The 11681-nt window shown below is 37.7% G+C and overlaps 1 protein-coding gene across 6 annotated transcripts in view; it reads right to left on the bottom strand.

Annotated features, from left to right (window-relative positions):
* The window catches only part of RAD9B (RAD9 checkpoint clamp component B), a 34854-nt gene that overhangs the window by 4425 nt on the left and 18748 nt on the right, over window positions 1-11681 (bottom strand). For all 6 annotated transcript variants that reach the window (XM_019950372.3, XM_033836882.2, XM_073790074.1 and 3 more), the window contains 4 exons: window positions 8437-8543; window positions 8287-8351; window positions 7618-7740; window positions 6214-6451 (listed from right to left, as the gene is read on the bottom strand). In XM_019950372.3, coding sequence (XP_019805931.1) covers window positions 6214-6451; window positions 7618-7740; window positions 8287-8351; window positions 8437-8543 — 533 coding nt within the window. The remainder of the gene's footprint in view (window positions 1-6213; window positions 6452-7617; window positions 7741-8286; window positions 8352-8436; window positions 8544-11681) is intronic.

Here is an 11681-nt window from a genome sequence, read left to right as displayed (position 1 = left end):
AACCTTCCTCATGCTGCATTCTCCTGGTTGCTCTCAGACTTTTCAGCTGGCTTGCCCTCTTCTACCCAGCCTTTGAATCAGGGTTTCTCAGCCGTAACACTACTGACATTTGAGGCCTGGTGCTTCTTTGTTGTGAGGGCTGTCCTGCTCATGGGAGGGTGTTGAGCAGCATCCCTTGCCTCTGCCCACTAGATGCCAGTAGCACCCTCCTTCCTGAATTGTGACATCCAGAATTGTCTCCAGACATTGCCCAACGTCCCCTGGCCCTGGTTAAGAACCACTGCTTTAAATGATGGCAGTACTCTCCCCTGCACTCTCTCCCTAGGAACTTTCTTTCACACTGCTGGCAGAAATTACTACATATGTATATGCCGGGGAGTCTCACAGAATTTGAACTTCGTATACCCTACTACCTATTTGATTTCTGCCACTTAACATGTCCAAAATAGAATTCATGATCTTAGTGAGCATTGAACCTGTTGCTCCAGACCTTGATACCTCCTTTTCCCTTAAGCCCCATAACCAATCCATCACAGAGTCCTGCTACTTCTACCTCCTCAATTAGCTGTCTACTTTGGCCACTTCTCTGCATTGCTACTGAATCACCATCTCTCAGATGCCACAACTGAACTTCCATTCTTGCCTCACTGCATCCCATTCTGCACATAGTAGCTGCAACTAAAGTTATCTTTCCAAAATTCAACTCTGGCAGCCCTCCCTGTTAAAATCCTTCAAATACTTTAAATGCCACAGTACTTTATATGGCCGTTTACATGGCTGTTTACATCTGGCATGAATCGGCACTCAGCAATTACTCTAGTTTCATTCACCCTGTGCCATTGTTTCACCCTGGCTATCTGCCTGCTAACCACACTGGTCATCCTCCAGTTCCTTAAAACCAGCACACTCCCTCCATCACAGGGGCTTTTGCACATGCCACACATCCACTTAACTCCCCCCTACTACCTTATCCTTTCCAGTTCAGCTCAAACACCAATTTCAAAGAAGACGTTCTGACCTCCTAGATTAGGTCAGTTCATACCTTAAATCCTCTCAAAGCACCTTAAACTTTTCCTTGATTGAACACAGGTTTTTAAAAATTATCAAATATTTAGTCATGTGACTATTTGTTTAATGTCTTTCTCCCTCCTAGTCTATAATCAAGTTTAGGAATGTTTCTTGTTTATTTTGCATACCATGGTATACCCCACATCTACAACACAAGGCCTTCAACAAATACGTGTGGGAGTTGCAGGGTAGGTAACAAGAATGAATAAGTGAATGATCCCTGTTCTTGGCTCATCCTCACACATCAGAAGGTGAAGATGCCCTCTGCATGGGGCAGTTCTGACAGCAGCTGTTGAACCCTTGCTCCAGATGAAACACCCCAAATTAGCTGTGATACAGTCTGTGGTAGGCAGAATGATGGCCTGCCCGCACCCCCAAAGATGTCCACATCTTAATCCCAGGAGCCTGTGAATATGTTATATCACATGGCAAAAGGGAATTAAGGTAGCAAATGGAATAAAGTTGCTAATCAGTGACCTGGACTATCCAGGTGGGCCCAGTGGACTCACAAGGATGCTTAAATGTGAAAAGCAGGGTTTCCCTGGTTGGCACAGTGGTTGAGAGTCTGCCTGCCGATGCAGGGGACACGGGTTCGTGCCCCGGTCCGGGAAGATCCCACATGCCACAGAGCGGCTGGGCCTGTGAGCCATGGCCATTGAGCCTGCGCATCCGGAGCCTGTGCTCCGCAATGGGAGAGGCCACAACAGTGAGAGGCCCACATACCGAAAAAAAAAAAAATGTGAAAAGCAGAGAAGAGTCAGCATCAGAGTGAAGCAATGTGAAAAGGACTTGACTGGCCGTTGCTGGTTTTAAAGCTGGAAGGAAACCACAGTCAAAGAATGCAGGTGATCTCAAGAAGATAGGAAAGGCAAGAAAGCAGATTCTTCCCTAGAGTCTCCGCAAAGGAACGCAGCCTTGCCAACACCTTGATTTTAGCTCAGTGAGACCCATTTTGGACTTCTGAACTGTAAGATAATTTGTGTTGTCTTAAGCCACTGAATTTGTGGTAATTTTTTATAGCAGCAATAGGAAACTAATACACTGGCTTTGATTTTAATTGGAGGCATAGTCTCAGTTGCTTCTGAAGAGTCTAGTGTTAACCAAGGTCAAGATCCAAAGGCTGGAATTGACCTAATGATAGCATCTGTGTCTCTTCAATGTATAATATCATGTGCAAATAGCTCTTCATAATGCTTACTGTGCTATATTAAACTAAAAACCTACTAGTTTACTTTGGACTTTGAGAGCTGCCCTGAATTTGCCACTGACTTAAGGTAAATGTCATTTGCTACCCCCTCTTTTCCCTACCTACTCTTTGGCCTTTAAATCTTTCATGGCTGGATGATCAAGCCTTTCCCTGGTATATAACAGTCTTCTAATGGAGAAAGTTTATGAATGGCCATACAACTTGGAATTAGTCCAAATCCTATACGAATTGGGTAAGAAGATAAATTATTATAAAAATTTTAAAATAATATTCATATTCTCTTAAAAATAGAACTACCATACAATCCAGCAATTCCTCTCCTGGCTATTTTTCAGAAAAAAACAAAAATGCTAATTCAAAAAGATATCTGCACCCCTATGTTCATTGCAGCCTTATTTATAATAGCCAAGATACAGAAGCAACCTAAGTGTCCACCAATAGAAGAATGGATAAAGAAGATGTGGTGTGTGTACACAGTGGAATATCACTCAGCCACAAAAAAGAATAAAATCTTGCCATTTGCAACAACGTCAATGGACCTAGAAGGTATTATGTTCAGTGAAATAAGTCAGAGAAAGACAAATACAGTGTGATTTCACTTATATACGGAATCTAAAAAGCAAAACAAATGAACAAACGTAACAAAACAGAAACAGACTCATAGATACAGAAAACAAACAGGTGGTTGCCAGAGGGGAGGGGTGTGGGGGGATGAGTGAAATAGGTGAGGGAGATTAAGAGGTACAAGCTTCCAGTTACAAAATAAATGAGTGATGGGGATGAAATGTACAGCATGGGGAATACAGTCAACAATATTATAATAACTTTGTATGGTGACTTTGGTCTTTGAAAACTGCCCTAAATTTGCTGTTGACTTATTGTGATCATTTTGTAATGTATAGAAATATCAAATCATTATGTTCTGTACCTAGAACTAACATAGTGTTGTAGGTCAATAATACTTCAATTAAAAATATAATAATATAGATATTTCCCCCATTTTGGTGCCCCTGAGAGCTGTGTATAACTTATTGAAAATCAACAATGGAAAAATGGTCATTTGAATATTAGAATATAGTAATACTCCTCTACAACAGTTTAATTTTGAAAATCCCCTTTCCCAAAGTAGAATACTACCATATTATTTATCTTTTTAAATAAGGTGAATTAAAATTGATTTCATTTTGGAATTTTGTGATACTACTTGAGGGATTTTAAAAACTTTCTTAGGCTATCCCAAACTGGGGCTGAAGGTTTGCCAACCACTGGCTGTGCACTAGGAATACAGAGATGAGTAAGACTCAGGCCTGCCCTTGATGAGCTCACAATCTACCTAGTGGAGTAACAAGCATATTTATTAAATTATTACATGACATTAAAAATGAATAAAGCAAACAAAATGATTTGATTAGAATGAGAAGACTTCAAAAAGAGACATATCACTTGAGCTGGGCTTTGAAGGGTGGGTAGGGGTTTGAACGGTGAAAAAAGGAATACTATCACCCCAGACTGTAGGAGCAATAGTATGAACAAAAGTAGGACACAAAAGCATTTGCTGAATGTTTCCACTAAGATGAGGAACTAAGCAAGCATGCCCACTCTCTCCACTGTTAATGTTGTACTAGAGATTATGTGCTAATACAACTGAACAAAAGAGTCAGTTGGAGAGATTAAAGAAGAAATGAAACTATCTCTATATAAAAATGACGTATAGCATGTCTGGAAACCCTGAGAGAATCAATGATAAAACTAATGGAAACAATAAAATAATTCAGCAGGGTAGTAGGATATAAAATTAACACAAAAAAAACCAGTAGCCTTCATATACGCAAACAATAGGCAGTCAGAAAACATAATGGTAGAGAAAACTATTTACAATAGCAGTATAAAAGGTTAAATTACTTAGGAATAAACTTAAATGTGTAAATGTATATGAGAAACATTTTAAGACACTCCTGAGAGACACAAAAGTAGACCTAACAAGTGGAAATATATTGCCTGTGTTTGGATAGAATGACTCAGCATCATAAAGGTGTCTCTTAACATCCCCAATTTAACAGAAATTTAAGGAAATCCCAATTAAAAAAATACCAACAGACTTTTTCTGGAGCTAGATAAGTTGATATTAAAGTTCAAGTAAAAAATACACATTCAGGAATAGCCAGGAAAAACTGACTAAATCTACAAAGGGGTACTAACTCTACCAGACATTAAAACATACTCTGAAGGGCTGGAACTGGACCTCACGGGAGGAAATGAGAAGATTTTATTAAATACCCTAGGGAAAGTCCCTGAATGCCATTCCAAGGGGTTTAGGTGAAATCCTATGGGCGAAGCAGAATGATCCAAGAGACAATAAAAGCAGGAGAGTGATGTATAACAATAACTAACATTTAATGAGCACTGACCATGTGCCAGCTCCATGTATTAGCCCAATTAATTTTCACAACAATTCAATTGGGTAGCATTATTATTATTCCCATTTTACTAACAGAAAGAAAACTGAAGCAAAGATAAGTAACTTATCCAAGTTACACAGCTAATAAGTGGCAAGACAGAGATTCCAACCCAGAAACTCTAGAGCCAGTGCTCTGGAGTCCTATACCTCATTGTAAATATAAGGTCTCAAAAGAATCTTCTGGTACACTGTGGAGGAAACCAGAGTGGAGGAGAATGGAGGCATGGAGGTCAATCAGAAGGCCCACCGTAGTTCATATAGAAGATGATAATGGTCTAAATTATTTACCCATAATGTAATTTCATTTTTGCAGGAGTTAAGGCAAATAATTCCCTTTAAAAATAGAACTTTCTTTTTAGAATTTAAGTGACATGATAGGAAATTTGAAGAAAAGAGTGCTGTAATGGTACTCATGGAGCTTACAGCTCTAAATGTCACTTTCCCTAGTGAGGAAATTGGCAATCTTAGTGAATTTCAGGGAAGTGAAGCAGCAGGAAAATGTATTCCTGTTGCTGCCTGCGAAAAAGTAAGCACAATATGTGTGACCAAAAAACAGGACGAGGAAAATGTTTCTGTATAATGAAAAGACAGATTTCAGTTTTCACTTTATGGCCAAGCTAGTAATTCACGAGAAGAGAAAATTGCCATAAGTGCCAGGCATATAACAGGTATTCAATAAACACTGTGGCATCAAACTGAATAATAAGTGGAGTTTACTATCCAATTTTACTAGACCTTTAGTCTTCATACAGTGTAAGTAGTGACTTTTAGTAACATTATTTCTCCTTAGAGTTATTTCTAACTCTAAGAAACTCATATTTCCAAACCAATAATAATAACAACAGCAAAACAAGCTTGAATAAAACATCAATATAAACATGTAAAACAGGGACTATCATTATTTGATACTTCTAATAAATTATGTTTATCTTCAGTGGATTTCTTAAGGTTTAACACTATAGCATTTTGTGAAGTTTATCATCCATCTAGTAAAATGTTGGTAACATAATAATGTTCTTAACTGGGACACCACTATGAAGGAATTTGTGATGTTTGTTGTGATGAAGTTTACATTTGTACTACCATGAATAAAGGATTTCCCAACCAAACTTGAAAAATAAAATTAGAAGGACATGTATTTTAGAAAGCAAAGTATATGACTTTAGCATATTATATTTTGTATTCAAAGATAAGTATGCTATAAGAAATCATAATTTATTCTTTAAAACAAGTGACTCAAATTTCTATTTGAATATACTTTGTTAGAATTACTCAATGAGCAATTTAACTATTTTGTATTGACATTCTGTAAATCAGCCTTTTCTCCATGTCAGACTGGTTTCACCTCTCCCCTAGCAAAAAATAATAAAATTAATTTCCCGGATATTGGGGGTGGGCTGAGGCAGGGAGATTGCAAAGGGAGACGGATGACGAGAGTTCTTGACTGAGATGCAGTTGTGTCTCAGTGTTTTTCTTTTACCTTCCTGAGATGTGAAGATCCTGGTACTTCCTCCGTGTCACTGACACTGCTTTCTGGTACTTCACTAATGTCTCTGTTCGCTCTTTCCGTTAATGGGCTGCCACGGTTTTCCGATGAAGAGACTTTCGTGCGAGTCTCAGAATAAAGCCTTTTGGGTACTGCTTTTCTCGAGATATACTCTGCATCCTTGCTGGTTACATTTTTACCAGCCTCTGAATTTGAATGTATCAGCTCTGACCTGAGGTATTAATAGAGATTAAATGAATGAACTGTTTACTTTGAAAGATATATTTTTATATAACTAATGGATCAATGTGGGATGACAATAACACTGGTTTAGGGAATATACTGAAATAACATTGAACTAATTGTTGAAAGTTAAGATTTACATACATGATTATTTAGAAATTCTCTTGACAGATTCAGATTTTTCAGTAAAACAACCCAATGTATATGAGACAATCTTGTGACACGGTAATAGGGCGAAGTTAGAAAAAAAGTCAAATAAATTACAGTATATCTGTATGATAAAATTGTATAGAGTCATTAAAAATCATGTTTCCAAGTTATTATCAACAATACTGGAAAATGTTCACAATATAATATTTTGTGGGAAAAAACAGAATACAAAACTACATATGCTATATGACCCAATCTTGTTTTAAAATGCAACTGTATGCAAAATTAGAAGTCTGAAAGAAAACACCGTGTGCCAAATATTAACAGTGGCTATCACTAGATGGTAAAATTGTCGGTGTTTTTTAATTTATTCTTTGTACTTTCCTGCATTTTCCAAATTTCCCATAGTAAGTTTATGTTACTTTTACAATGAAGCACCTTCCACCAAAAAAAAAGTTATTAAGAGACAAAAGGGGGAACTCCCTGGTGGTCCAGCAGTTAGGATCCGGTGCTTTCACTGCCGTGGCCCAGGTTCAATCCCTGGTTGGGGAACTGAGATCCCTCAAGCCACGCAGCGCAGCCGAAATTAAAAAAAAAAAAAAGAGAGAGAGACAAAAGGAACAAAAGAAAAGCAATGGCTGTTTCTCTCTCTAAGAAAGAGAGTTCTGGGTAGTGAATACAAACTTTCCTGTGAACCTTAACACTATATCACTCCTAAAAAACAACTACTGAAAATGGAAATGAGTTTTAGGTAACGACAAAGATAAACCAGGCAGTCCTGTTAAATTGTGATCATAAGAGAAAAAGCAAATATCTAGTGAAAGATGGGTGATATTTCTCTGTTACAGTTAGGTCTTCCTGGAGCTTTCCTGATTCAATTAAAATTTCTGACCTTCTAATGTTTTCATCCTCAATTGTTTCCTAAATGAATGCCATTGAATTATTTCAGAATAAGACTGCAATGGCTTTATCCCAACCAATAAAGACATTAAAACATGGCCTTACCTTTTTCGTTTTTGTGAAAGACACAGTGATTGTGGAGAAGATGCTCTACTTGGCTCATCAGCTAATGTAGCCAAAATAAAGTTGGCTTCCAATAACATATCGTCAATACTTAAAGCCATGGGTCTAAAAAAGGCAAAGTAAGAGCAAACATCACACTCACACTCATTTTCTGATGGACATTGGGAAAACATTAAAAAATGATAATTTTGGAGTAAAAAGAAACAGTAAAAGTCTTGTCTTTTCACAAATCGAGACAGTCCTAAGAACTAAAAGTGTCCTTAGAAATCATCACATCCAATTTCATAAAACACATTCATCCTAGCCCAATCTCTCTGAAATTTTAGTTCTGAAATATCATATAAAGTACCATAGTTTCATAGAGATTTAACTTGTTTAAGCCATGTATAATTTTCTAATTTGGCAATTTATTCAGTATGTCAAGTTTATAAATGTTTTTACTCTTCAGAATAATATATCTTTCTAAATCAAGTTACCAATAAAAAGAACTCTAGGTTATGACATCTTTCAAAATTTTAGTTTGATAAGTGTTGCTAGTAAAGTTAAGGAATTCCTGAGGTGTGAATTAATTTCAAAGTGAACCAAAGGGTTTTATTATTAATGTATGACAAAAGAAAAAGAAACAAACTCAGAAATTTCCCAAGGACCTACTTCCCAGGAAAATCAAAATGAATGGCTATAGGAGCATGTGTAGCTTCTGAAAATGTCAGCATTCCCTGAAAGGAAAAAAAGGGGGAAAATGTGAAATCTTTATTTTAAATTGCCATTGATAATTTTAATTGGACACAAATTTTGGTTTACCTTCAGTTCTTTGAAGCAAAATGTTATTTCAGTGTTGACTCCAATTTGATAGAAGTCAAACTCATCTGGCCCAACAAACATCTCACTGTATACAGAATTGGTCAAATCTGCTCAATGTTATAGGAAAGTAAAAAATAAAATTAGTTCCAGTGGTATTTGTTAAATTTTGATAAGAAAATAAAGCATAAATGATAAGTTAAAAATAGCCACAAATTCTCTGACATTCCTTCATTGAGAGGTGGGGTATATGTCTATGTCCCCTCCCCTTGAATCTGGGGTGAGTGGGCTCTTCATCTGCTCTCACCAATAGGATATGGTGGAGTGACCTGGTGCTAGTTTCTGGTCTGGGCCCAGGCCTTAAGAGACTGGCAGCCTCCACTTCTTCAATCCCACAAGCCACACAGGGCAGCCAAAAAAAAAAAAGTAAAAATCAACTTAGAATGGGAGAAAATATTTGAAATCATATATATGAAAAGGGGAGAAAAATAAAAAGACAAATAACTCAAGTGAAAAATAAGGGATGTGAACAGACATTTCTCCAAAGAAGATATACAAATAAGCAATAAGAACACAAAAAAAGATACTCAACATCATTAGTTGCTAGAGAAATGAAAATCAAAACCACAATAAGACAACACTTCACACCCACTAGGATGGCTATCGTCCAAAAGACAGACAGTAACAGAGGTGTTGAATTTTTTCCCCCAAAGGTGTTGAATTTTGTTCTCTAATATTTTATTAAACTTTTATGTGCATTTTTTAAAATGAAAATATGATGATACTATGCATACCATTTTATAATCTATTCAATAATGTATCCTGACTATTTTTCCATGTCAATAAGTACATTTTCCTAATTATTTATGTGTGTTGGTGTTTTGTGTTTTCCACTACAAAATTAACTTCAATAAACATCTTTGACATACACACCCAGAGAGAAAGAAATGTATATATACACACACACAAGACTTCTTTTTTTTTTTTTTGGCCACGCCACATGGCTTGCAGGATCTCAGTTTCCCGACCAGGGCTTGGACCCAGGCCACAGCAGCGAAAGCACCGGACCCTAACCATTAGGCCACCAGGGAACTCCCAAGACTACTTTTAATAGCTTCACAGTATTTCACTAGACCAATCTCCTGTTGTCAGATCTAAGGTATATAGAAAAAGATGAACCAAACTATTGAGTACTTGTCTCTAGACAGTGGGATTTCAGGTGACTTTATTAGTGCTTTTTATGTGTTTTTAATTTTCTTCAATGAACATGAATTATGTAAGTGTAAGAACAAAGGAGAAATGGTATATATATTTTAAAAGGACCAAACAATACCTTACAAATACCTTCATCTCAATCAAGAAGGCTCATGTCATGACTTGTGTTTGCTGGGGGCGGCGGGGTGGGGGGGTGTCACTGGATTGGGAGATTGGGACTAGAAGATGGAAACTATTATATAGAGAATGGATAAACAACAAGGTCCTACTGTATAGCACAGGGAACTATGTTCAGTATCCTGTAATAAACCATAATGGAAAAGAATATGAAACAGAATATTAAAAAAATTAATTTAAAAAAAAGAAGGCTCATGTCACTCCCAGTGTGCTGGCGTAGAGTAAGTTCAATAATAAAGTTAAACAATTGGGTCCCCAGTCAACCATAACTACTCATTAGAAAGCTTCTTACAAGGGACAGTGTCTGAATAAATGGCCATTTATTCAGAGATGGCATTATGAATATAAAACAGACCCTTTCACTAGCCAAGCATATATTTTCCAGATCATGCACCCCTGAGTGCCAAAACAGAATGCTAGATGGGACTTTGAGAGAAGCAATAAGAGCACAGTGGTAATGAGACTAAGCCCTGGAGCCTGACAGTCTATATTCAGATTATAATCCACCACTTATTAACTATGTGACAGCAGGCAAGCCACTTAGTTTCTCTGTGCTTCATATTCTTCATATAGAAAATGTATACTAATAGTACTTACATCACAGACTTGTTACAAAGATCAAATGGATTCAGAAATGTAAACCATTTAGAACAGAACCTGGCACAAACTAGACCCTGCAAAGTCGTCTGACCCAACTTAAGCCCTGGTTATACTGGTTTTTCACTTCAAAATAATGTTTCTTCCTTTGTATTCTTTCTTTACTGCTATCACCAAAAAAAAAAAAAAAAAAAATCCAAGGTCAAAGAGTCTCAGACAAGTGGTGCCCATAATACCCTAGTAAATTTCCTTAATAGCAAAACTCCTGACTTAATCATGCTTTAGTTTCCCCATTCCATCTGTATAACTCTTAGAAGAGCTGACTTAATATTCACGTTGGGGCTTCCCTGGTGGTGCAGTGGTTAAGAATCCCCCTGCCAATGCAGAGGACACGGGTTTGAGCCCTGGTCCAGGAAGGTCCCACATGCTGCAGATCAACTAAGCCTGTGCACCACAACTACTGAGCCCACGTGCCACAACTACTGAAGCCCACGCACCTAGAGCCCGCGCTCCACAACAAGAGAAGCCACAGCAATGAGAAGCCCATGCATTGCGAGGAAGAGTAGCCCCCACTCACCACAACTAGAGAAAGCCCGCGCACAGCAACAAAGACCCAACGCAGCCAAAAATAAAACAAATAAATTTATAAAAAATAATATTTCATTCATTAAGAAATATTCATATTTTCTGTCCTATATATTTGCCATCTGGAATATCTTACATTTCTAACTTAAAGTTACTTTTCCTTTTTTTTTTTTTTTTTTTTTTGCGGTACGCGGGCCTCTCACTGTTGTGGCCTCTTGCGTTGTGGAGCACAGGCTCCGGACGCGCAGGCTCAGCGGCCATGGCTCATGGGCCCAGCCGCTCCGCGGCATGTGGGATCTTCCCGAACCGGGGCTCGAACCCGTGTCCCCTGCATCGGCAGGCGGACTCTCAACCCCTGCACCACCAGGGAAGCCCTACTTTTCCTTTTTATGTGGTCAAAGATCATCTCAACTGGATTGCTGGCCTCTTAATTTTTCTTTATGCTAAATACAAAGGATGAGAAATAGACCTTAAAACTTTAACTGAAAAAATATTTTTCTCGGTAACCATTCTAATTTTATTTTTTTAATACATTTATTTATTTATTTATTTTTGGCTGTGTTGGGTCTTCATTGCTGCGTGCAGGCTTTCTCTAGTTGCGGAGAGCAGGGGCTACTGTTCCTCACGGTGCACAGGTTTCTCATTGCGGTGGCTTCTCTTTGTTGCGGAGCACA

This window comes from Tursiops truncatus, chromosome 13 (assembly GCF_011762595.2).
Source record: "Tursiops truncatus isolate mTurTru1 chromosome 13, mTurTru1.mat.Y, whole genome shotgun sequence".
In the NCBI taxonomy this organism is placed as follows: domain Eukaryota; kingdom Metazoa; phylum Chordata; class Mammalia; order Artiodactyla; family Delphinidae; genus Tursiops; species Tursiops truncatus.
Note: the sequence above shows the minus strand (reverse complement) of the source record. Positions and strands in the feature narration are given on the sequence as shown.